General features: G+C 46.2%; 2 protein-coding genes across 6 annotated transcripts in view; one reads left to right on the top strand and one right to left on the bottom strand.

The window, feature by feature from the left end:
- Positions 1–6,595, top strand: part of KIAA1614 — a 43,314-nt gene extending 36,719 nt beyond the window's left edge. For all 4 annotated transcript variants that reach the window (XM_083446261.1, XM_083446262.1, XM_083446263.1 and 1 more), the window contains one exon: positions 4,568–6,595. In XM_083446261.1, the coding sequence (XP_083302387.1) occupies positions 4,568–4,761 (194 nt within the window). In that variant the 3' untranslated portion in view covers positions 4,762–6,595. The remainder of the gene's footprint in view (positions 1–4,567) is intronic.
- A 3,246-nt stretch (positions 6,596–9,841) lies between these two features.
- Positions 9,842–25,282, bottom strand: STX6 (syntaxin 6). Of its 2 annotated transcripts, none has more exons than XM_083446381.1 (8): positions 25,081–25,282; positions 21,178–21,347; positions 20,508–20,602; positions 20,009–20,071; positions 18,938–19,060; positions 17,438–17,544; positions 16,501–16,595; positions 9,842–15,330 (listed from the first exon to the last, which is right to left on the bottom strand). In XM_083446381.1, the coding sequence occupies exons 1-8, from the start codon at positions 25,113–25,115 to the stop codon at positions 15,254–15,256; spliced, it is 765 nt and encodes a 254-aa protein (XP_083302507.1). In that variant the 5' UTR covers positions 25,116–25,282; the 3' UTR covers positions 9,842–15,253. The 2 variants fall into 2 exon arrangements, with proteins under 2 accessions (XP_083302507.1, XP_083302508.1); XM_083446382.1 differs by lacking the exon at positions 9,842–15,330 and adding an exon at positions 15,369–16,126.
- Positions 25,283–26,207: the final 925 nt, after the last annotated feature.

Genomic DNA, 26,207 nt, shown 5'->3' with positions numbered 1-26,207 from the left:
AACCATTACACAGTGCATGCACTGTTTTGGGGTGCCCTGATGCGCAGGAGTGCAGCGCAAGCAGAAAAGCAGATTGTGGAACACTCCCTTGTTAGGTGAGAGTCCGACTCAGCCATTTTTTTTAGGCTAAGCCTGTCACAAAGTGGGTCAGATGGCGGGAATAATTGAACGCAGATGTTTCCACGTTCTTTTCCCAGGCAGGCTCTTGAGAATGTTGCAATATTTGTGGACTAAGATGACAAATGTTTTTCCTGGCCTTAAGCACTCTGGCTCCAGGAATTAAGTGTTTTCATTGCACAGCCCTGGACTTCTCAGATACCGTCCCCACCCTAAGGGGTTTCAGATATTATTTGGGGTACAGCTGAACCTTATCAGTGTCAGTTCCTGGCTCCCACTTCTCCGGAAGCTCTTGTGTCATTAAAGAGGTAAAACCTCTCTACGATATATTTGGAGAAGATTCTCCCCAGCCCTATCCCGTTCCTCCTATCCAAAACTTTTTCTCTTGTGCGCGCCTTTGGAATTTGCTTCCTCTGCCCAGCTATGAAATATATATGAAGCATAAACCAAAGCTGGAGAGGACTTGCTTGGTCATAGAATCTGGACTGTGTCACCCGTCCATCTTTATTCAGCACATTGCTTGCATTTTAGCGAGGCGGCCTTGTGGGGAGGGGGCTGCAGTGTCCAGCCCCCTCCCTGAATTTTCTCAGAGAAACTTGGAGATAGAGGGAGAAATGCTGGCCCTCCCTATGCCCCCATCATCACCACCAAACATGGTGTGCCTGTTCACACTCTCGGTTTCTGTATATGGACTTGTTGGGGGGATGAACTTAGAATGCATAATCTAAGAGATGCAAAAGGTACCTGCAATTCCAGAAGGGAAGGGAGTGTTTGTAAGAGCAGAACCAGCATGCTGGCTACACTTCACTTTGGCTTTGTACCTCGTTAGGAGGGAAATATGAGGAACCTCCAACCACGTTTCTGTTGGGATACTGCCAGGGAGACAAAGTCCATCTTGACTCCACGTCGTCTCCGGTAGACACGCAGTATCAGCAGTTAGCGACATGAGCTCCAGGAATAACTTGAAAAGGGTCCAGAGCTCTTGCACACTCTATCAGCAGATATGCACAGCAAAAGATGCACCCAGGAGAAGCATGATTTACAAGTTTATTCAGCGTTGGTCAGAACAAAGAAAACCATGACTGCCTGCTTGAGAGAGTTCCGGCAGAGAGAGAGAAACGAAAGCAAAAGATACAACAGAAACATCCTGTGAAACAGGAAATACGCAGACTCTGTAACTCAAAGCCTGCTCCCTTTTAAGGTGGAACGGAAATATCCTAACAGTTTCCCCCCTAGTAAATGCTAATGTTGGCCTTTTGCAGGGGAGAGTCCTCTGCCTGCTGGTGCTGCTCTTACAAACACTCCCTTCCCTTCTGGAATTGCACGTACCTTTTCCATCTCTTAGTGCATCTGAATAGTCAAAAAAGGAGTAATTCTGAGTTTCTTCCATTGCTTTTACTGTGCTTTTATCAGCAGCCTTTCTGGGCAGGGAGAGGTTCCTTCTGCTGATGCATGCAGGACAACTTGCAGGATTTTGTGGGGCAACCACAAAGCCTACGAGCTGATAGGGGCATAATCCAGGCACTCCTGCTATGGCCCATGCCAGTCTTTGAAGTACGGCTACTCAGGGCTTTATTCCACAGAAATACCTGGAGATACTGGGGGTTGGTCCAGGGACCTTACGTATGCGAAGCAGATAACCTACTGCTGAAGTACAGTCCTTCCATCTAAGATTTCCTGCTACTAATCGTGTTTCTCCCATAACTCTGGCCTCTTATTTTCTTTAATATCGAATTTATATAAGTGCATTGTAGACACACCTCAGCAAGCCCCATAACAGCCAGAAATCATTTTGGTCTCTTGGCAAGCATGGGGCTGGAGCAGTTGCTGAGCTTGCCTGGCTTCTCAGGAGCATTGCTTGTGAAGCTGTTCCCCAGTTGAAAGAGCGTTTCGCAAGCCTCTGAGATTGGAGGCTGACACTACGTGCTGACACCAAACCTCAGTGCCCATGTATACTTCTCAAGTGTTTTGGACTGCAATGGCAAAGGCAATGAGAAACCACGATAGCTTGAAAGATAGTGAAAATAAAGCCTATGTTTCCAGACACTTGAGAATTTGGGCTGAGAACAGAATCTTTGTGAAGAAAGAACCGCAGAAATAAGAAACTCAGCACCATTCAAGCTGTCAGATTCAACACGCATCAATATGGGCCTCAGTTTAGTCTGACCCTCGCAGTTCAGCATTCTTATCAGTGTCGTAAGAATTCCCTTCTACATTGCCTTGTTCGTTACCCAGGTGAGGGGCCACCTTTTAAAGAAATGACACAACCAAAGAAACTGTTTTCAAGTCCAGCACCCGGATTTAAGGACCCGGTGTTTATTATAGCTATTGCAATAGGGCAGAGTTCAACACACCATGCCAGTTTAGAAGGTCTGCCCCAAGGCACTTCAGAACTAAAGCTTATGTTCAAACGCAGCAAACAAAGGGTCATAAAACATCTTCACATACGTCAGGAAAGGTTACAGGTCATGAGATAGAAAACACATATGGTGTCTTCCTGTCCCCCGCCCCCCCACTTCCCCTGCTGTCACCTTGGGGGTGACCAGAAGTGCCTAGGCCTTTTGACCGTTTTAGGTCTCGGATGTCCCACGTTACCCTGGCAACCTAGCCTTCAGTGGGAGGGAAGAGCATCATAAAATCCTCTCCCACTCCTCTTCCTGGGTCTCAGATAGCTTCAGGGATGCTGAATGCATGTGAGTTTTAGCATAGATGGGATTTGAGATCTTCTTGCACTACATAAAAAGACTGCCTTAATGCATCAGCAGTGCTTTCCAAAAGCAGGAGGGGGAGGCAGAGGACATGTCAAGGCAGGAGTCTCCACCACCAGCAACTTTCTTTGTTGAAGAATTACTGCTCAGGGTTCCACGGTTTCTCATTCCCAATCCATCCTGATCTGTCTGCGTGGAGAGAGAAGAGAGACGCGTAAGCAGACATAGCGGAGGCATTACTGAAGGGCGTGTAGACACATTCCTGATCAGAGCTGCAAGGAGAGAGCTCAGTCGAGGAGCTACACCCCCTTGGTGCCTGTACACAGTCCAGTTGGCACACGGTGCTTCGGTGGAAACTTGGAATTGGGGTTTCAGCACCTTGAGCCACAGCTGTTGGCATCTCTTATGCGCCGTGATGTGCAGCCAGATGGACCCTGGAGTTTAAGGAACCTCCAGATCGGCTGCCGCAAGGAGGATTTACTAAAACATTGTGTGCAGAGGATCATTCTTAACAAGGGTAGCAGTTCATCTTGCATGTGCATCGATGAGCAGGTGTGCACATGTCTCGCCAGGCTGCAGGCAGGCAGAAGAGCTGGCTATCAGCCCAAGTGAGCCCAAAACAGGTGTGTAGTCAAAGCCAGGCAGGAGTCAAAATCTAAGGGAGGGAGCAAAATCCTCAAGCTCAGGAGCAAGCTCAAAGGTGAGGCACGATTGCTCAGTTGAGTTAGGTAGGCTGGTGCTGCAGTCTATTTTTTTTATATATAATATTTTATTAAGACTTTTACATAGAAAAAAGAAAAAGAAAAATACAAAAAGAAAAAGAAAAACAAGTAAAAACAATTCCATTTTCATAGTATTTCTTACATTTGCTTGTTTCACAGACTTCCCCACACCTCAAATTCAATACAATTTGAATTGTATTCCAATTCAAATATTTAATCAGCAAATCCTTTCCCTCTGTCTTATCTTAAACTTTATCTTAATATATTAAGCCTTTAATTCTTCATCTTTTTAACCCTCAAATTTTCCATGCTCCTTCACCACATTGTTACTAATAACCTTTTAACCTCCATCCGATGTCATTCCAACATTCATTAATTTTATAATATTTCTGTAGTCTTTGAATTTCTTCCAATTTTCCTCCACCGTCTCTTCTCCCTGGTCTCTGATTCTGCCAGTCATTTTTGCCAGTTCCATATAGTCCATCACCTTCATCTGCCATTCTTCCAGAGTGGGTAGTTCTTGTGTCTTCCAATACTTCACGATGAGTATTCTTGCTGCTGTTGTAGCATACATAAAGAAAGTTCTATCCTTCTTTAACACCAATTGGCCGACCGGCTGGTGCTGCAGTCTAGATGGTACTCTTGAAACACAGAGTTCAGTCTGCCAGTCTTGCCTTGGGAACAGACCACCGATGGCACAGGAGGTAAGACGCAGGATCCTATTTGTTAGGGGTCTTGGGTTGAGAGATGGCACCTTACATGCCACATGAACAGAAGCAGCTGGCCACTGTGCCTCTTCATCACTGAGTAGTAACATCTTGCTTAGGAATGTGACATCAAGACTCTTCCATCCCCAAAATCTCTGGCTAAGGGGGGACCATTTCATATGCTCAAACCAGGATCCATTGAGACCAAGAAAAGGATGGAGAGGGAGTGATTTCGTTGCTTTGGGACTGAAACTGCGTGCCTGAATAGCGCTGGTAGCTTTTAAAAGTTATTTTCATTTTGTTTTCCCGGCAGGCATCTACGTCCAGGAGATGGCCGATGCCAGCACAGCTAAGCTGTATGCTGGACTCCTTGGAGTTGGGGACGAAATCCTGGAGGTGAACGGTGCCAAGGTTGCTGGGCTGGGCCTGGCCCAGATCAATGAACTTCTCTTGTGGGCAGACACCCTCTCGGTTAGAGTGCTGAGGCAGAGGCCCGTCCGGCGGTAGCAAAGAAGTGTATCGCTTTCCCTGCACAGTGCAAAGGAGCCTCTCGTGCCTACTGGGCCTGCCTGAGACTCGGAGCAGAGCCCAGCTCAAACCTCTGTACTAATGCCTTTCTGACTTGAATGTTGGGTGTGACACCGCCAGCCCTCTGGATGCTGCTGCAATGCAAGCCAGTGCGCGCGCTGAATGTTTAATTTATGCAAAGGTATGGGTCTCTCTCTTCCCTCCCCCAGCCGCCCCTCTGCAACCAAGGAACACGAATTAGCAGGGAGTATTGGGGCCCTGAGTTGCTTTCCTGCATATGCTGGGTGAAGTGACGGGCGTTGCCTTCTCCTCCTTTCCAAATGTTTCCTCTATAAAGTTTGAAGGGTGCTGGGTTGTCTCAAATTGATACGCTAAGCTTAAAAGGCCCTAGGAGATATTTAAGGCACAATTTGACCTTGCTTATGAGTTTTGCTCCACCTCGTCATATTGTGCATTTGTTCAGCGCTTTGAAGAAAAGCGCGGACAAAAATCCTAGGAACTGTAATTTACCCTTCACAGAACTACAATTCCCAGCACTTAACAAGCTACAGGTATTCTTTGGGGGAAGTCATGTGCTTTAAATGTATAGCGTGCACACAGCCAGCCACACTGCCAACAAATATTCACCTCAGGAAGTTTCTAGGAGTTGAGAAGCCAGTGAATCTGTTTTGGATAGCTATGGATAGCTCTGTGAAATAGCATGTAGCCCTTATAGGAGGTAGTAGCTTGCCTTGGGCAGTCTCCAAATCTCCCTCTGTGCTGTTAACAAGCATCTTACACCAAAAATGTAAATCGCATTGAGATCTGTGCATCAGTTGCCCTGTTGGGGAGCTCAGGGTCCCTGTTGAAGAATCTTCGCCCGCCCACCTGCCCTTGCAAACTGTCATTTCTAAGTTTCTTTACAGAAAGGATTGTAGAACTTGTTCTTTAAAGGGGCTTGACATCTTTACCAGAGAGCTCTCGGCACCCTTGCAAAACATCTGGGTTCTTTAGAGATTCACAGCAGGTTTGAAACCTCTTCATGTTGGTGGTGTACATGTCCCCAAACTGTGGCAGCAGCAAGAGCTGAGTCCTGCTATCATCAGCAGCAGCCACACATTCGCAGTCTGGGAAGCAAAAAGGGTGGATGGCCTTGGTTTTCTTCTTACAAGCAGGCCAGAATCAAGGATTTGAGGCCCCTGCAAATTCCAGAGGCCTGTATTGTTCTGTACTTGGGGGAATTCTTCCTCAGTAGTCACTAGGCAGCCCTATCCAACTCTAAAAAAGCTAACCTGGCCCTCATGTTCCTACCCCCTTCGTTTTCAGCCTATGACAATGTCCTAGCTCTCATGGCGTGGTAAACTTGTGTCTGAGCTGTACCATTTCAGTTTGAGGCTGGGGGCTCACTTGATTTAATGTTCCTCCATACAGAGGAAATGCTTGCATGTTAGAAACCTTGCGTGCTAAAAAAACCCCAGCATGCTAGTCTTCTACATGAAGGGAAATTTTTGTTCAGTTCTGTGATGACCCCCACTTTCATGTCTGAAATGGCACAGCCCAGAGTTGGGTGCACCCGAAGGAGGCGAAGGTCTGAATTTGCTGTCAGGGTGAGGAAGATGTGCCCTCTTGTTGTGTGTGTTGAAAACATTTTGCTTTCCTACTAGCCCCAAATACTAGCTTCACCCCTGAGCCTTGCAGCCAAGAGCTGATTGTGACAGGAGAGGATTCTTTTACGACTGTTGTGAGCACTCCCATGGGCTGCTCTTGGCAGTGCTAGAAAGACTCTCTACCTTGTTTTACTGTATTTCTCTGATTAAATTATTTTTTGAGAGAACTTGGTCTTCAGTCGCTGATGGAAGAGCGGTTTTGCAAATCGGCACAATCCTTTTTTATCCTCGCACCCCCTCTGTGGGGTAGGCTAGTCATAATGCTGCTTTGCATTTCTTGACCTTTGGGTGGGTGTATTTTTAAGAAACAAGCAGGGCTCCGGAAAGAAATGGCACCCACTATGGGAGCTCCAATTGCACATTTCTAAAGCCACTAAGGTGGGACGTGGGTGGCGCTGGGGGTAAAAGCCTCAGCGCCTAGGGCTTGCCGATCGAAAGGTCGGCGGTTCGAATCCCCGCGGTGGGGTGCGCTCCCATTGCTCGGTCCCAGCGCCTGCCAACCTAGCAGTTCGAAAGCACTCTCGGGTGCAAGTAGATAAATAGGGACCGCTTACTAGCGGGAAGGTAAACGGCGTTTCCGTGTTCGGCTCTGGCTCGCCAGAGCAGCGATGTCACGCTGGCCACGTGACCCGGAAGTGTCTCCGGACAGCGCTGGCCCCCGGCCTCTTGAGTGAGATGGGCGCACAACCCTAGAGTCGGACACGACTGGCCCGTACGGGCAGGGGTACCTTTACCTTTTTAAAGCCACTAAAGGTTTCTGAAGTTCAGCTCAGTTCAATGGGAAGAACAGCTGAGTACAGGGAAGCCTCCATAGCAGCTTTCAATCCAGGGTCTCCACCCAGCACCAGTGGCGAGCTTCTTTGGGAAAAGGACCGAAGCCTACAGCAGGTGTGTGTTGCATCGCCGTCTGTTGCACTATGCTGGGCTCATTGGAACTCAGAGCTGCAAGAGGCGAGCATGGAGGAGACACGCTGCAAGACACATGCCATGTTCCGCTGGTGTTTTGTCAGGCTGATGGACTTGGGGAAGACCAGAGCCCAGTCATATCCCCTACAACTTGCATAAGAAAAATGTGGCCTCTTGATGGCTTCGCTGAGCTCAGCATGCCCCAAGCTTGGGGCTTCGCGCAGCGCTCCGCTAGCCGCGGGAGAGCCGCTGAAGTTGTGCCCACGGCTAGCGGATAACAGCCTGTTCTGGGGGCTGGGGTCGAGGGAAGCTCAGGCTTCCCCCGCCCCAGCCCCGCACCTGGGGGGGAAATAAATTTTTTTCTTTATTCCTTCCCCCCAAAAAACTAGGTGCATCCTATGGGCCGGTGCATCCTGCCTATAGTGGCAATGGGCAAATCCTTTTAAAAAAAAATAATTTTTTCAAGTGTTCTGCTGCAACTGCCCCCCCCCCTTTGTGTGCCAAGAGACTGTGTGTGTGCGTTTTTTAAAGCGGAGATAAACAGAACTGCCAGCATCCAACAAAACAAAGACTGAAAAGCGGCTCTGAGTAACTTGCCTCTAGATCTGTGACAATATAAAGGGACGGAGCCCTATACAGGCTCCTGGAAGGAAAGGTGGGATACAGACTTGTAAATAAATGAAATAAAAAATATAAGTTCTGGGCAGAGGATGACACTGCCATTTGGGATGAGCTTTTGCTAGCGAGACAAAAGGCTGCAAGAAATTTCTGTCCGTTTGCCCTGCCACCAGGGCGGGTGAGGGGATCAGGGCTGCTGCTCCCCCAGCAACAAAAATCCTCCCCACCGGCCTGCCCCATTGCCCTATTTCCCGCAGCGCATCACGTGGCTGGCACCCCACCAGAGGTGCTTCTCCCTCTTTCCTGGAAGGCTTCCTGCTTTTGCTGGCTTTTTCCACAGCCAGCCAGGGCTTGACAGCAGGGAAGGAAGGAGGGAGGGGAGCCTTGCTCCAATTGCCCATGGCTTCCATTGACACACAGCAGAGATCGGGAGGGCGCAGGAGCAAACAAGGCTCTGTGCCAAACAATTCTGGGCTGGCAGCCAAGCCAAGAAGCCACCTGCCCGGTTCCAGCTTTGCCTCAGCTCTTCCAGCTGCCTCTCATCCTCCCCCCCCCCCCTTCTTTCCAGGGCTGCTCCTGCTCCCTGGATGAGTAGCTTCAGCTTTTTTGTTCTCCGTTTGCCTTCAGAAGCGCATATTCCAATGCTAATGACTCCAGGGTGTCTGGACAGATTGCCTGGCTGGCTGTTCCCTGAAGAGGAGGAGGAGGAGGAGGAGGGGAAGAGCTCTCTCAGCTTCTTGTGGCGCTTTTCTTCGGAGGAAGGAGCCTGCGAACTAGAACAAAACAGCCTCCCACTCCTCTCCGTTTGAATGGCATCTTGCTTTTGTCTCCTGCCGCCCTGGAGAGCGGGTGGCTGTTTGCAACCGCCCTCTGTGGAAATTCTGGGGGATGCGAGGACAGGGCTGCCCCTCTTTCAGTTGTCCCTGAAGGGTGGGAAGTTTTGAGAGGCTCCCTCTTGGGTATATCCTTCCCTCAGATAGTGAACTCAGGTGGTTGAGGGCAAACCGGGATGGAGCCCAAGAACGGAGGGCGTATAGGGCAAGCACAGGTGAGCACAGAAGTGGCACTTGGAAATAAAAATGGGGAGTGTGGGCGGGATTGGGAAAGAGTCCCTGGATTTCCCTGGCTTATGGAATTATAGAATCTTAGAGTTGGAAGGGACCACTGGGGTCATCTAGTCCAACCTGCTGCAAAGCAGGAATCTTTTGCCAACAGGGCTTGAGCCCATAGCCCTGAGATTAAGTCTCATGCTCTACCAGGTAAGCTACCCCAGATCATAGGCGCCATTTCCTAGGGACTGAGCTCCCTTCAGCAGCAGCAGCACCCCAAATATTTACTCACAGCTTCTTCTCTCGTGCCCCAGCGGTAGTTCCAGTTCCTTGGTCAACTACACTAGCCCTGCCTTACTTAAGAGACTTGGTTGTTAATCCGAAAGAGAGGCATACGTTTCTGTGGGTCTATTGCAGCTCTGTGGGTACTGTGTCCTTGAGTTCACTTCTAATGCATACAGGGGAGGCAAATGGAAGGTGTCCTTAGGGGGCAAAGGCAACTACTAAAGCTGGTGGCTTCAAAATGACACGGGAAGGTGAATGCTGAAATGTACTACCTGCAAATGTCTGGATGTGAATCCTTCTGCCCAGCCATGGATGCTGTAGTTGAGATTCCTGCATTGCAGAGTTGGACCTGATGTCTTTTGAGGGTCCCTTCCAACTCTACAGTTCTATGCTTCTGTGAGTCTGTGAAGCGTAGGTATCAACAGAGCCAGCATGAATGTTTGACATCTGCCCTGTTAAGTGCTTAGACTTGAGACAAAACGAATTAAAAAATAAATAAATCTCAACAACTTTAAAACTGCCACCAGCTGAAACACAATTGAAAGTCTACAGGTGGTAAGTCAATCATCTTCTTTTAATACTGCGGCAAGATCGTTTAGATATACATATATATACAAAGACACACATCACATGATTCCAACAGCAAGAACAGGAAACAGCAGGCGACGACATTTCAGGATTGCACTATTTAATTTAGCTGTAACTGCTAAACTCAGTCCCCCTGCCTGGATGTTTTCACCTGAGAATTTATACTACGGTCCTGTTATTATCTTGCCACCCACAGGTTTTCCTCACTGGAAATGTTGGCCACAGATTATCTTCACAGTGCATTTTAAAGGTTATCTGCAAATGTTTTTCCGTGTTAACCAGTTTCAGAACCAGATACCCAAGCGATGCAGACAGGCAATCGTCAAAGATTATTTCTTTATATAGCACCATCTTTGGTGCCGAGAGCCCACCTTCAAACAGGAGAGACACACACACACACATATTCTTTTTTGATTTGTATCTTGCTGCAAGCAAAATGGCTGTTTCGCCCCCACCCCCTTTGTGGTTGGTTTATCCCTTTTATAGCAGGCCCAAAGTAAGTTATTCAGTCTGAGTGGTAACAAAAGCTAGGTGCAAAAGCACATCCTTAAGCACCATGCCCAATTAAATTTTCTACAGAATGGTTAAATGGAATGGTGCATGAATGCCCAAATATTCTACTCCCAGAAAACCTGCACAGGAAATGGATTAAAACACCACTTCTTAAAAATGAAATAATAGTGGACCTCCTTTCTTTAGAGAGAAAAAGATTCGAGCGCACAACGCTAGGTAAGGCGGGTGGGGAGGAAGAAGAGTTCCTTTCTTTACAGCCTCCAAACTCTGGAAGGCAGGAGTCTGGCCAAGACTATGGCTTACTTGAGGGCACCTCCAGGCTGAGGGCAAGTTCTGCACTGGAGACTTCCCAATTTGCTGCTCATGCTGTTGGCCATGGCAACACCAGCTCCTGGGGAAATTTTGGAAGGTGCTAAAGCTGGACCTGCCATACCTCCCCCTTTAGATGACCTCTGAAAACACACAAAGCCTTTCCTCCACTGCAGCTCGTCATCATCCTAAATGGCACAAGCTCCTTTAGTCTGTGCTGCCTTGCCTTTCCAGTGCTATCCCCATGTAGGTGGAGCTGCACCCAGAGCCTGGCAGAGGGGCAGAATTCTCCTCTCCTCTTCTCACTACACCCACCCCACCCTGAAGTGACTTCTGGTCTGTTTCCATTGACCAGTATAGGTTGAGCTCTGCTCTCCTCCCCCCGCCCCATTTTTCAAGGCCTTGATTAAGTGATTAGCAAAAAACAGCCGAAGGGAAAATAGCAATTTGACATAAGCAGCCTTCAACATGTTTCACCATGAAACACTGTGAGCGTTCTCCAGTATGGCTGTGAACATGTTTGCTCTGCAGCTATCAGGGAGGTGAGCCAAAGGAATCAACCCCCCCCCCCCCATACACCCCAAAATAAGTAGCAGCTGCTGCCCACTTGTAGTTTGCATATAGGGCTACGGCTGCTGGAGTGCCTGGATACATCTAAAATGAGTGAACAATGGAGCAGTGTTTTGGATGAGTAAAGATGACAGCGTCAGAAACGGGGGGGGGGGGGGGCGGAGGACACCAAGGAAGCGGCTGTCTGTCCACTGCTGGCTTGTTGTCACACGCAGCCCGCTGGCTGTGCCCAAGCATGTCAGCAAAATCTCAGCGACTGAGTTGCTCGAACCACCTGGAATGTACCTGCTTGATAGGAACCAAGGCTTCAGGCGTTTCCAAACTGTGAAGAGCGGAGGAGTGCTTTTCCTGAACTAATCTTAAAACAATGAAAGGACACCTCTGCAGTGTCAGAGTGAGCCAATGGCCCCCAGGGCAGACATAAAGGGGAGCCTGGTAGGCGGCAGGCAGGTCCAGAGGTTACGAGATCCTGACATTTTAAAATTCTCTCTCGGGGCCCAGTAACTCTTCTCCCCGGTCACATCTGGGTGGCTCAGTGCACAATTTGGACAATCGATGTCTCCCTTCTAAAGCGCCCTCAGTTCAATTATCTTACAGGCTTCATTCCATTAGGAATATACTGTTATATGTTCTCAATAAGGCACATACAAAACTGAGCAGAAAATAAAAAATAGCAGCTTCATGTGGAAGGGTTGGGTGGGTCAGTACTCTCTTGTCATCTGGATGATCAACTTGTTGTATTCATGGTGCTGGAAACACCTGAAGCTTTTTCCTTCCTCGTGGTGGTGGTGGTAAGAGGCACCGTTTTGTTTCTGAAAGCAATTTTCAAAAGACTTCTAACCTCATGTCTAAAATTAGTTGTTTCATGGAATGTAGTCCAAAACAAAAGCTTCGCTTGTTCTGAAGGGGCAGCCACACCAGGGTTGTCCACTTATACAAAAGCCCCCTTTGTTACCGCCGTACTGAGGAGTCAGCCATTGAAAGGGGCACATTCAGAGCTGCAGACTTTTGTTAGTTCAATACTTCGCCTCTTTGGCGAATATATATATATAGCTCAGGGAGCATTGCAGTATTAACGCTCTTATAAAAAAGGTGGAGTATAGGCAGTCCATTCAAAAGTTAAGAGCTTAAACTTAAAAGCTGTTTGCCGTAGAGGGTGGAAACATGTGAACGAGGCACAACTCTCACTCCTGAACCAGCTTTTTATCTGAAGGCTTAAACTGTTATCTCCAGCTGTTACGTAAATGGTAGCTTTGTGTTTTAGTGCCAAGAGAACTGTCAAGCTTTCAACCATTTCTGTTTATGGGTAAAATAAATAAAAGTAGGTTTTCTGCACCATGAGCACAATTGGGAGTAAGGTGCCTGACCTCACCCTCATGGGTGGAGAGGCTTGCTTATGAACTTCCTACCTTCAGGTAACCCCTCCGGGAGGGGCTGGAGCTCAACAGTAGAGCAGGCGCTTTGCATGCAGAAGGTCCCAGATTCAGTCTCTAAGAAGGGCAGCGAAAGGCCTTTCTCTGAAATACTGGGACGCTGCTACCAGTGTGGTGTAGTGGTTAAGAGCAGTGGACTCGTAATCTGGTGAACTGGGTTCGCTTCCCTGCTCCTCCACATGCAGCTGCTGGGTGACCTTGGGCCAGTCACACTTCTCTGAAGTCTCTCAGCCCCACTCACCGCACAGAGTGTTTGTTGTGGGGGAGGAAGGGAAAAGGAGATTGTTAGCCGCTTTGAGACTCCTTTGGGTAGTGGTACAGCGGAATATCAAATCCAAATTCTTCTTCTCTTCTTCTTCAGTCTGTTTTTATTACTGAGCCAGGTAGCCCAATGATCTGACCAAGGCAGCTTGCTGTGTTCCTATAGACCGCTCCACATCTCCCAGGGAACCCCAGCACTTTGCAGAAGCTTCTAGGGCATGGGCTCAGGGCCTATGGGCCTGCTCAACTTCGCTGCTGATGGCATGAACTAGAAAAAGGCCCAAGCTCACTGCCGCTGCTCTGCTCTGGCTGTGCATTGCAGGGTAGTGCTTCATTTAAGCTTGTCATCTGTTAATGATATTTTCCTGGAAAAACACCCATAGGCTCTCAAGGAGCCTGCCTCTGCTTATCCATCCAGAGGAGGAAATGCTGGCTGTTTCAGCCACATACCCTCTTGGCGTATCTCATCATAGATCACAGTTTCTCTCCAGGGGAGTGTAAACTCCACTCACCAGAGGTTACTATTTCTGCTTCTCCTTTTATGCGATCGCTCTTCTAGTGGAAAGGCTGTGGAGGCAGCGCTGTTTGGCTTTGCTGAGGTTTGAGTCCTTCAACTTCTGATTCCCTCCCTAAGTGTGTAAACAAGTCAGAACGGAAGGGAGTTCAGGGGTTCGGATTCCAGGGGGAAAGGCCCAGAGCAAGGATGTAGTGGCAGGGCGGGGGGGAGAGATGTGACTTGGGGCAGAAACTGCAGCTGCCTGGCTCCTTCACATGCCTGTCAGCCAGCAGCTTCAGGAAGAGATGAAAAGGGGGGGGGGGGCCTAAACTGATCCCAGCTGTGCAAGCAGACTACACCCAGCAGGACATTGGGGGGGGGGAATAGAGGTTTCCGTCTTGAGAGTGAACCATGAGGGGGATGGAAGCCACCCCCCCCTTCAAAATCTGCTAGAATCATTGGGGAAACTATCGTCCAGTTTCCAGACACCCCCCATAAAAAGTCAGTTTAGCAAAGACATCATCATTGAAATTATTCACACATCAAAAGGTTTAAAAAAGAAAAAAGATGAAGAAGGAAAGAAATGCATAACAGGACAGAATGAAGCCCTAACAGAGCAGAACCCATTTTTCTTCTCCTTTAACTGTTAGATCTGCCAGTCAGTCATTAGAGGCAGCTGTTAATAAAAAGCAGCAGAAACAAAAAGGAGCAGAACCCCTCCTGGTAAGTTGCTATTTTCAGAAGGCTTACTTTCAAAGCCAAAACTATTTCTCTCACGCAAAAAAAAAGGCAAGATTTTAGCTACAGTACGCTTTAAAGCGTTTCCACTTTGCAGTGCACTAAAACGGAGTTTAAAGCTCTCAAAATTGGGAGTCGAGCTCTAGCTGCCTGGGGCTCAGACCCTGCAGTCTGGTTACAGTTCAAACTCCAACAGTAGGTTTGCTCAAGATTCATACTTACTAGAGCCAAGTCTGCCTCACTGAACGAAATGCAGAAATCAGCATCACCAACCCAGATTAGAGCAACAGGACTAGTAATGGCCCTGCTTTCAGTATGTGCCAAGATTAAATCTTAGGTTTATTTTCAACATTCAGGGCCCACCGTTTTCACACACACGTGTATCTGCCTTGCATGATTTCTTGTTTTAAAGGCGTGTGTACGTTTTTGTAATTCAGCATTTCAACAGTGTGGCACACAGCTCTTTACACGTGTCAGTTAACTGTGAACTCCTGTTCCAGGGGAGAAACGGAAAATGCCTGTAGTGTGAATTTAGTCCCTGCATTTACTGCCCCTTTTCACTGAGGACCCACACTTATTTGCAGGGCAGTGCTGTGTAGTTGCCCCATGAAGGAATGCTGTCCTGCAAGACATGTCTCTCTGTGAGTGCACATGCTGGTTTAACATTGCCAAGAATTCTGACAAGCGGAAGAAAGGAGTCTGGAGTGCTTCCTGGAAAAGGTTCATACCTGCGGCAGGATGGAGATGGGGCCAGATATTGGTTTCTTCCATGCTGAACCACCTCTCTTACAGAGGAGTACAGAAAAACAGCAACGTCCAAAAGCTTCGTTTCCAGTGACAGCAGAGTTTGGGCATTTGTTAGTCTTCCATTTTTGCACCTCAGGAAAGTTGATGAGGATAGGCAGAAGAACCATGAGAGAACAAGTGATTCGTGTCACCAGTGTTCCGTTCACAGAAGAGCATCCTTTTTTCTATGATGGGAATTCTCTCTGGGCAGAAAGAGTTACCTGATTATTTCATCAAGAAGGAAGCTAGGAAAAGTATCGGCGTGCCAGTCCATCACAGCACAAAAAACAGAATAAGCACCACCAGCAGGATAGCAAAGAGAATGATAATTGCGCACCACTGTCGCCGATCTGCAATAGAACGCATACGGATTAGTTCTCTGATGCCATGAAAGAAGCTCCTACAGTGCTAGGAGCCTAACTGAGGGGAGAAAAGCCAGCAGCAAGAGAAGACATGGTGTTGTTATAGGCCTTCTTAAAGAAACAGCTGTATTTGGAACAGTTCAATCAGATGTCAGGAGAATTCATGTAACAAACGATAGGCTCCTTGGTATGCAAACTCCCTGATTCACAATGCATTCCCTCCTTCTCTCCGGTCCATAATCCCTTTCCAAGACTAAGATCCCAGAAGGGCCTGGCATATGGCAGCTGAGCTGCTGCTCTTAGTATCCCTCAAGAGAAGCTTGGAAATGTGTGCAGTAAGAATTTCAAGAGGCTGTGTTCATATTGTGCCTACAGGTGCGGCTGGAAAAGCAATGTCCCAAAGTAAATGCTTCCACATAAACAAAGCTGCATCTAGTTTCTAAAACTTGCAGCGGGAAAAGCAGGACACAATTTAAATCCACCCTCTGGGAATCAGGCAGCAGCTGGAAACCTCAAACCATTCAAATATTTCTGAAGTTTACTTATTGAATATGCAACCACTGTAAAACACACAAAATAGAAATGATATAAAGGATTGTGAAGCTCCTTAGCACACACAAGTCAAACTACCTGAGCACCGGTTTCTTTTTTTCTGTTTTTTTCAAGCACAGGTTTCTAAAGCCTTTTCTCTTCAGTCTCCAGCTAAAGACACTCAGGGATAGTGAACAGTTGGCATTTCACAAGATTGTGAATGAAGAGTATGTCTATCATGTTGCATGCGTCCCTGGAAACAAACAATTACTCTGCATCATATACACTAAAATGGATTTGATATAGCACCTGCTTTCTTCTAAATGCAGTGCTATGCTGCTGTTTTTAATGTATTTTTAATCTTTTGTTGGAAGCTGCCCAGAGTGGCTGGGGAAGTATTTATTTATTTATTTATTTATTTATTTTGATGATGATGATGATGATGATGATGTTGTTTCCAGAGTAGCTCAGGCCTATACCAGCTGCCTTAGAAGTCCAACCATTACACCTACCTGTATCAGCTTAAAATGATTCTTGCTCATGAGTGGTGATGTCCTAGTTGAGCCCCCTGCAATAACAGACGACTTAACATTTTAACCTCACCCATTTCCACACCAGGCTACTTACCGCTGGTCATATGGGACACTTTTGCAAGTTTCTTCATAACGTTATCTAGTCGTGTCTGAGTGCTGTCCAGCTCATGAGTAAAGTCATCCAACATGCTAGAACCACAAGAAGAGAGCAGGGTACGTCAGACTAAGCTTTTAACTTCGCGTAGGAGAAGAGTTTGTTACAAAAATCTGGCAACTACATAGGGAAATAGTTATAAGGTGGGAGCCACCAAGGTTGTTTTTTTTTTTGTTGTCTTTAACTGAGTTGCAGAAGACGCAAACAACTTGGGACCCAAATAACTGTATCTTCTGCTGAGGCTCATGTCCACATGCCTCCTTCCCAAACACAATTGAGTCTCTCTCACTGTTCATTCTACACTTCACTATTATAATCAAAAGCTGAGGTTAAAGGTGAAACACAAGCCAAGGTGACATTGCCTTCCAAGATTTAGCATATAATACTGCAGGTCGAACAGAAGAAATATATCTTATGTCCCTGCCACACCACAGGAAAATAAACAGGACTAAAAAAGTCAAAATTCTTGATAAATGCCAGACAATCTGGTGGATCTTGGCCTAGAATATTTTGGGGGGGCTGAATTCAACTAATCTGAGTCATGCTAGCAGAAACCCACGCAAGGACTTCCACTTGGCACAACGGGGATTCCTCCTCCCACCCCAAACTTGTTTGGGGCTGGATGTCAGGAGAAACAACACCCCCCTCACCGAACAGGACACAAGGGGAGGAGAGAAAAGATCGTTCTGTCTGGCAAGCTGAAATGCTTGGACTGACGAAATAATTGCCATAGCACTATACTGAATTCCTCACATAGCTTTTGGTGCTGGCCGAGTACTGTACTTAAAAAAGCCCTGGTGGATGCGACCAAAAGCTCATCTCATCTAGTGCTTTGTTCTCCACAGTGGCTAGCAACATGTTATATTCAAATACTCACACTGCTTGTTCATCTAGCTCTCCTCCAATACGCTGGGACATATTCTTTAATACACCAATGCTGCCAGAGACCAGCTCCAACTGTTCATCCTGCTGTTCAATGATTAACTGGTACCCAGAAAAGAGGAGGGGATTTATGTAGTTAAGACTCGTGATATGCAACTGCAATTGGCAGCCTAAAGTGCTAATAGCACCCCTCTACACATCCAATCTTAATTTCTTGAGCATCTAGAGAAGCCTTCCAGGTGGAGTACAGCTCCCATCAGCCCCAGACAGCATAGACAACAGTCAGGGATAATGAGAGATGTAGTCCTAAATATCCAAAGGCTGGGAAAGGCTGCTCCAAGAACTAACATTAAGGGCTCTAAGGACCACCTTTAAAGAAAAAGTACAGAACTTCCAGCCAGAAAGTGCTCCCAGTTTCATGTCCCAAACTCCCTTTCCAGAACGTCTCCCTTTCTGAAAGGTACTGATACCTCATATTAAGCTATGCATGCTCAGAGGAAGACTGGATTCCTTTGTTTGCATTTGACCATCGTCTGCTTTGACTCTCAGTAATATGTGGACGCGGGTGGCGCTGTGGTCTAAACCACTGAGCCTCTTGGGCTTGCCGATCAGAAGGTCGGCAGTTCAAATCCCCGCAACGGGGTGAGCTCCCGTTGCTCGGTCCCTGCTCCTGCCAACCTAGCAGTTCGAAAGCACACCCAAAAGTTCAAGTAGATAAATAGGTGCCGCTCCGGCGGGAAGGTAAACGGCGTTTCCGTGCGCTGCTATGGTTTCACCAGAAGCGGCTTAGTCATGCTGGCCACATGACCTGGAAAAACTGTCTGCGGACAAACGCCGGCTCCCTCGGCCTGTAAAGTGAGATGAGTGCCAGAACCCCAGAGTTGTCTGCGACTGGACTTAATTGTCAGGGGTCCTTTACCTTTTAATATGTGTTTATTTGAACTGGGTGTAAATTACCAGTGTTTTTCAGGAAGGTGTATAATAACTCTGCTGTAAGCTTGGTCTTAAGCAATGTTATTTATTTTATTTTATTTTGTTAAATCTGTGTACCATCCTTCTCCTGAAGATCGCAAGGCGATCCACAACATAAAAATACAAAATGAGAACACAAAATAGATAACAAAACAAAAACAACCCAATAACCCCACCCGCCACAGTAATCTAACTTGCCAGAACATAAACAACAGAACAGATGGAAGAGGTTAGTGGTTATTTTTTATTCACTGTCACCCCATGAATCCATCTCCTAAAGGACTGCAGGAGTTTACCTCTGTCACCTATTTTCTTCTACTCCTTCCCTCTTCATCCCGGTTCCCGAGCTATGAAAAGTTGTGCCTGTGTGTCCTAGAGAACACATCGGTTCTGAGGCCAAAGCTTCTCTGGAAATCCTCCAACGTCAGTGGCTGGCTGTCTTTGATTGCACACACACACACACACACACACACACACGCAAACACATCCATCCAGACGAAGCTGTCCATAGGAAACATTCTACCTGTTGCTGTGCTTGCTGCTCCTCAATGAAGTGGGAATTTACCGACTGCATTTCGCGATCCAAGCGGCCGTACTTGTCAGCCCCAGAACTCCAGCCATGAGTTCCACTTTCTCCCAGAAGGACCTGCACATCAGTGAACAAAGGGGAAACAAGTGAGCCGTTTCTGCGTACAAAGAAAAAATCTCACAACTCAGTCAGATCACAACACATTCCCAGAACCAGACTTTTAAAAAAGGGTCAAGCAACGTGTCTCGGCATTTCTCTTTTGAATGCTGTACACCTGACATCCTGTTCCTCTTTCACTGTCTTTTGATTTTCAAACAGATTGCTATGAAAGCTGACTTTTCCTACGTTAAGAAGAACAGCAGGTAAAGCCACAACTGCAAAGGAACAACCAGTAGCCTTAAAATGTGCTCCTAATTATTCAATGGCAAGTGTGGCCTTGAGATCGGTGCCCTACTAGGACAAGCTCCACAGGGGAGCTCCCAACAGAAGATGTGGTTAAGATTTCCTGCCACAGCAGAATTTCACATGACCCTTTGAAGTCTTCTGTTTGTTTTAAATTCTGAGAAGAAGAAGAGGGCTTCAAGCCACCACCATCATGGTCAATAAGTTCAAGAGAGACTCTGGGGACGGACTTACCATCACTTTGCCCCCTCTGTGGCAGAGGAGAAAGGAGAATAAGCTGTCCCAGACCCACTCCTATCTATCCTACAAAATACAAAACTATGGCCATTTCTGGGAAGCAAGAGTTACAATTATCTTTAGGCAACTGATGTATTTGCTTCATTGGGGAAGACTGACATAAGGAAAAAACTCTTCCTTCAGACACATGTGTGAACAAAGTTTGGTAGTTCAAACAGGCAGGACAGAAGAAAATGTTCTCCTATTTTTTGCAGGCTCGTTGCATCCTTCTGAGCAAGGATGTAAGTCACGCTCTGAAACATGGGGTTCCTTTATGAAGCATGATCAATGCATGGTTTTTAAATGCTCATACCTAATACAAATGGCCCAGCCATATCTCACAAATTCTGCAGGCAAGTCCGAAGGCAATCTAGAAGCAATACTGACCTGCCTGTTTTTCCTTTCAGCCAGTGCTTGAACAGAAGTGTTTGACATTTGATCCTTCATATCCTGTTTAGTAAAGAAATAAAGAATAATAATTTTATTCTGATGTTAGTATAAGTTAGACATGCTAATTTTTAAAATAAAGCTGCTCTATTGTATATTGGGCAGTGTTTTGTTTTTTACAAAACAAAAACAAACAAACAAAAAGGCATCTACCCACAATAACAGGTGTTAAGAGCTTCTCAATGCCTGGATATTTATTTTATAGTATAACATTTTATTAGTACAAGTCTGTTTGTAATGTTAGCTAACATTAGAAGATGAAAGCTACAATCCTAAATACAATTGGACTGTCTTATGAGAAGGATTGCTCTGTAAGTGGCCCTTATGACCTGCCTTGCTCCAACCAAGCGTACTAAACACTTTTAAGACACAAAAAGCTGTGATTTCTCTGTTCTGTATGCAGTCGCCTCCTCAGACTTAGGAAAGCCAAAGACCTTACCCTGACCACCTGTCGTGTGCTTGTGATGAAGGCTTTTCTTACTCCTAGCTCTGTTGCATCAAGGTTGAATTTTCGAGGATTTGCTTCAACTATGCGTTGGGAATAGTCAGTAAAGGAAACTTTCTTTGAGATACAGTTCCTACATAACGTATAGCCATTCTTAATGCGGCTTTTGAAAATCAATTACTTTTTATACACAAAGAAAAACAAAATGAATGCATTCTAGAAACATTTTCCAGGACATGTGCTGAGCGTATATGCCATCTTTTAACAACAGATTCGGTTTTTTGATAAAAGAAAATTATATTCTTGTACACCCCTTGGAGGGCCTTTGGACTGAGAAACTTTTACTTAAAATTCTCAGAATTAAAATTTGAACAATTTTGATGCCATTTGAGTGAGTAGATATTATAGCTAATAAAGGATTTTGCCTCTGATAATGCCTTCTTATCTTAAATGATACCATATGGGAGAACAAACATGAACGCACACTGTAAAGAATAATTTGTGGTGTGAGAAGAATTCAGTTTCTGGTTTCAGCAACGCCTCCAAGATGACATGTTATACCAAAACTTGCTTATCTGTTGAACTGAGTAACTTTGTGCCAAAATCATCTGGGTAAGTACAATGTAGGTTTCTGTATTTATACATCTGAAAACCCAAAGGATATTAATAGTTTCATCTAAGTCTTCAAGATCCCACTCAATGCTCCTTAGGTTGTTCCTCAGTTCATTAGTGGTCCAGTCAATTTCTTCTCTTGTAGCGGTGGACGGATCTTGCAGGAGTTCTGTCCATCTCTGGAACAGCCCCTGTGCAGTATTCACCGCCTTCTGAACTTCCCTGGAAGTGAAGGAAAAATGAACAAAATAGAACATTAAAATTTTCCTGGTGGCCTCATAATTATTTATTGTAATGGTTCTAGGGGTTGCTCGTGCGTAAGCCGGTGCAAACACCTGGCTGGGTTGCCTGAGTGAACCTTTCCTGTCCGGACAGCCACTCACCCGTGGTTGTCTCAAGTGCTGGCAGAATCCGTCAGTGGGCGTTTCTTAAACTTCTTCCAGCAAAGAAGCTCTTTGACGCCTAGTCTCCTCCTACTCTCTTTGCGCGGAAGCCTTCTGCGCAAGGAGGGCGTAGGCAGCAGAGGACCTCTACTCTCCCCGCTGGTCCCCGGCAAGCAGTCATGGGACCGCCTTGCCACTTCCCCCATCTGCCCCCCTTCTCCACTGGTGCTACGCTGATTCTCTTCCCCAGAAGAGGGGCTGCCTCTCCCACTCCCGGGACGCTCTCCGGAATCCCTCTGGATTTTGCTCTCTCCCTCCGGCACTGATGGCAGTTCCCTGACATTTATATACAGATGTCAACTTACAACTGCTGAGCACCTGCGCTTATAGAACAATGTTCTTATTTGCCTATATTAAAATACAAATCATTTGATGCCTCCCCTTGAAAATACTGGTGTATGTATGCAACAAATATGAGCCAGTTCATATACTACCTCCTCAGCCTGATGTTTCTCACCTGCAAGAGACATCTGTGTGCATACAGAAGATAATTGTGGTTGCAGTTCCAATTTGTGAATTTTTTTGCAACAGCTATGGGAAGACAGCAAGATAGGGTAGTTGAACCTTTATGTCTATCAAAGGCTGCCTTTCTATGTGCAGTGGAGAAAGAGATACCTTCCCACCTCTATACTACGCAAAGCAATAGATGTGCAGAGTGTACAAATCAGCCCTGTTAGCATTAGGAAAATAAATCACTGACCTGGATGACTTAACTAGTTTCTGGGTCTTTAGCATGCTTTTCGCTAACATACTTTCTGAATACTTTTCTGGTCAGCTTACCATTATAGTCAACGTTTAGACTATTCAGTACAGCTCAGAGATATCTATGCTCTCTCCTCAGCTAGAAGAGAAACATTACAAACATCACTTTACAACGTCCTTTCTTGTATCCTTAATTTTCTGAAAATGGTAAAAGCCAAACATATTTCACCTCTAGTTAGCTATCAATTCTAGTCCCTGTTAATCCGGTTCTCTATACAGTGGTACCTCGCAAGACGAATGCCTCGCAAGACGAAAGAGTTTTTCGTTTTTTGAGTTGCTTCGCAAGACGAATTTCCCTATGGGCTTGCTTCGCAAGACGAAAACGTCTTGCGCCTTTTTCTTAAAACCGTCAATGCATTCCTATGGGAAACCATCAATGCATTTCCTATGGGAAACCGTGCTTCGCAAGACGAAAAATTCACAAGACGAAAAAACTCGCAGAACGAATTAATTTCTTCTTGCGAGGCACCACTGTATTTGGAAATGCTATTCCCACATGGCTCCCAGTATACAACTTGTGCACTGTTCTTGCCTCTTTGCTCATGCTAGACAAAGCTTTCAAAGTGGATTTAAGAGGTGTACTCTTAGGTTCATTCTGACCTAAACTTCCAACCATCACCTACAGGAGTGAAATGCACCAATATCCAGCAAGTTGAAATTATTTATTTAAATCCTGCTCTTCCTATCAAAGGATCCCAGGGTGACAAACAGATACACCAAAAAACAAGAAAAACACTCTAAAGCAGTTAAAACATTCTAACAACAATTACAATTAAAAACATCTAAAAGCAATTAGTTGAAAGGCAAGTTGTGGTGAGTGAGGGGTTGAGGACTTTCATTTCAGGTAACATGTCAATGTCGCCAGATCTAACTGTGGACAAACTATGTTGGAAAGATTCACAATTGCTAAACAATGCTAATTTCCATGTTTAACTTTTTAGAACAACATTTTCACTAGATAGTGAGTTTGCCATTCATGAACTTATCCTCATCCTTCTGTCACAAACAATTGTGTTTCCCTCCATTTTCCTACAAATTTAACAAACATCTCTAGGCAATCATTAGCATGTCAAGTTATGCTCAATTGAAACAGACTTTCGATTCTGTCATTAAAACCCCTGGATGTCAAGCTTTCAAAGAATGCATAACCTTGTCCTTATAATTTGCTTTGTAGAATCATTTTTTCAATTTATATCCATCTTCCACACAGCTAGTTCTGAAGAAGGAAAAATATGATTGCTGGAAACTCGGGGAACCCAGATGCTAATGTGTGAGACTCTTGTGACCGTCAAATCAATATTCTAATGATAGGATGAGAATTAAGATCATCACGAAAAACTTTAATCTCATTCATTGAACATGATGATCTTTCAAAAAACGTGATGGACACGAAAAATGACCAAGTATCAGCAACCCTGTTTCAGCTTTTAAATGCCCATCGGTCAGCAAAATGCTCATAAAATGATGGGTGCATTCCTGAGGGTTGTAACCAAAAGGCTATGAATGAACGCACAATGGGAGGGGTACTAAATGCAGTACTAAAAAATGTGCCATTTCCACAGTGCTGTCCATGTCCCCCTCAGGACCCAGACCTGAACCAAGGCAGGCAACAAACCATCAGGAAGAGGATCATTATTATTATTACTAGTAGTATTACCATTACCATTATTATTACTGTCATTACTGCTATTATTATCTGTTAAATCTATCAGTCCCGAGGCAACATGCATCCAAGCCCAGCACCCTGTCCTCACAGCACAGTCAGAGCCCTGCTCGATCAGGCCACCAATTAGGGTTGCCATATGTCCTCTTTCTTTCCTGGGTATGTTAAATATTGTCAAAGGGATCCATAGTTAAAGTAGAAGTCGGCAAATGCGTCCTCTTTTTTGCCCCTCAAAATATGGCAGCCCAGTCATTAGTAGCAGCGTGACTACCATTGTTGTTGTTAAATATTAACAACTATTGTTGTTAATATGCTTATTATTATTATTACTGCTGTTGTTAAATAATTGTTTTGTTTATATAATGATGCTTCTTATTACTGTTGTGAAATAATAGTTTTTGTTTATATACTGATGCTTCTTATTACTGCTGTTGTTAAATAATAATTGTTTTGTTTATATAATGACGCTTCTTATTACTGCTGTTGTCAAATAATGGTTTTTGTTTATATAATGATGCTTCTTATTACTACCGTTATCAAATAATAGTTTTTGTTTATATATTGATGCTTATTACTGTTAAATAATAGTTTTTGTTTAAATATTGATGCTTCTTATTACTGCTGCTGTCAAATAATAATTGTTTCGTTTATATAATGATGCATATTATTACTGCTGCTGTTGTCAAATAATAATTGTTTTTGTTTATATAATGATGCTTATTATTAATGCTGCTGTTGTCAAATAATAATAACTGCAGTAGTAGCAGCTAATATAACGATGCTTATTAATGATTTATCATTGGTAATTAACATTTATCAGTTAATAATTATAATTATGATGATTATCATTTTTCAGCTAAATCTGTCCGCCTCTCGCAGCTGGCCCTTCGCGGGGAGCAGGGCGGCAGGATCCGACCGCGAGAGCGGCGCCCTCCACGTCCCCGCGCCGCCTCCGGCCCTGGTTCCCCATGTGGGCCGCGGAGTCCCCGGGAGCCCCCCGGGCGCGGGCCGACCACCCCGGGGAGAGCGAGGCCTGGAGGAGCGAGAGAGAGGCCTGCCCTCGGCTGCCTCCTCGGCGCCCACTCACCCTTTCACCACGAAGAAGGGGTCCTCCATGGACATGGCTCCGCTCGCAGCGGCCCGCCCCGTCCGTCCCGCGCCTCGGCCAGCAGGCCAGCCCGCCGGGTCCCTCAGGCGGCGGCGGAGGCGGCTGCTGAGGGTCGGCGCTGCCGCTGGTTCTCCCCTCAGAGGCAGCCGCTGCCCCTCCCCCACCGCCTCCCTTCTTTCCCGCCCAGCGGCCGCCAGCCCGCTCGGCTATAGGCTCCCTCTGCTCACGTGACTCCCCGCCCTCTCTTTCCCCAAGCACGGGGCCGCGGCCGGAGAGAAGGGAAGGTTCCCCATTGGAGGAGGGAAGGCGGAGGCCTCGAGTCACGTGAAGCGGGAGCCGAAGGAAGGCCCGCCCCTTTCTGAAAGGGAGGGAGGAGGGAGGAGGAGGAGGGAGGGGCGGGGCTTGTGGTCCTCGGTGCCTCTGCCAGAGCATCCTTTGCAAAGCAGCCGGTCCACGTGAACCTGCTTGTTGTTGTTGTTTAGTCGTTTAGTCGTGTCCGACTCTTTGTGACCCCCTGGACCAGAGCACGCCAGGCACTCCTGTCGTTCACTGCCTCCCGCAGCTTGGTCAAACTCATGCTGGTAGCTTCGAGAACACTGTCCAACCATCTCGTCCTCTGTCATCCCCTTCTCCTTGCGCCCTCCATCTTTCCCAACATCAGGGTCTTTTCCAGGGAGTCTTCTCTTCTCATGAGGTGGCCAAAGTATTGGAGCCTCAGCTTCAGGATCTGTCCTTCCAGTGAGCACTCAGGGCTGATTTCTTCAGAATGGATAGGTTTGATCTTTTTGCAGTCCATGGGACTCTCAAGAGTCTCCTCCAGCACCAGAATTCAAAAGCATCAATTCTTTGGCGATCAGCCTTCTTTATGGTCCAGCTCTCACTTCCATACATTACTACTGGGAAAACCATAGCTTTAACTATATGGACTTTTGTTGGCAAGGTGATGTCTCTGCTTTTTAAGATGCTGTCTAGGTTTGTCATTGCTTTTCTCCCAAGAAGCAGGCATCTTTTAATTTTGTGGCTGCTGTCACCATCTGCAGTGATCATGGAGCCCAAGAAAGTAAAATCTCTCACTGCCTCCATTTCTTCCCCTTCTATTTGCCAGG

The sequence above is a fragment of the Podarcis tiliguerta genome (genome assembly GCF_965153285.1).
Source record: "Podarcis tiliguerta genome assembly, chromosome: 6".
Classification (NCBI taxonomy): domain Eukaryota; kingdom Metazoa; phylum Chordata; class Lepidosauria; order Squamata; family Lacertidae; genus Podarcis; species Podarcis tiliguerta.
The sequence above is the reverse complement of the archived record's forward strand: the minus strand, read 5'-3'. Positions and strand labels throughout refer to the sequence as shown.

Excerpts from the sequence above, each read along its gene's own strand:
- STX6 (XM_083446381.1), bottom strand. The coding sequence starts at position 25,115 with ATGTCCATGGAGGACCCCTTCTTCGTGGTGAAAGG. Across the intron at positions 20,072-20,507 it reads GCACACGACAGGTGGTCAGG|GATATGAAGGATCAAATGTC; the intron begins GTAAGGTCTTTG and ends TTTACTAAACAG. Across the intron at positions 15,331-16,500 it reads AGTGTCCCATATGACCAGCG|ATCGGCGACAGTGGTGCGCA; the intron begins GTAAGTAGCCTG and ends GTTCTATTGCAG.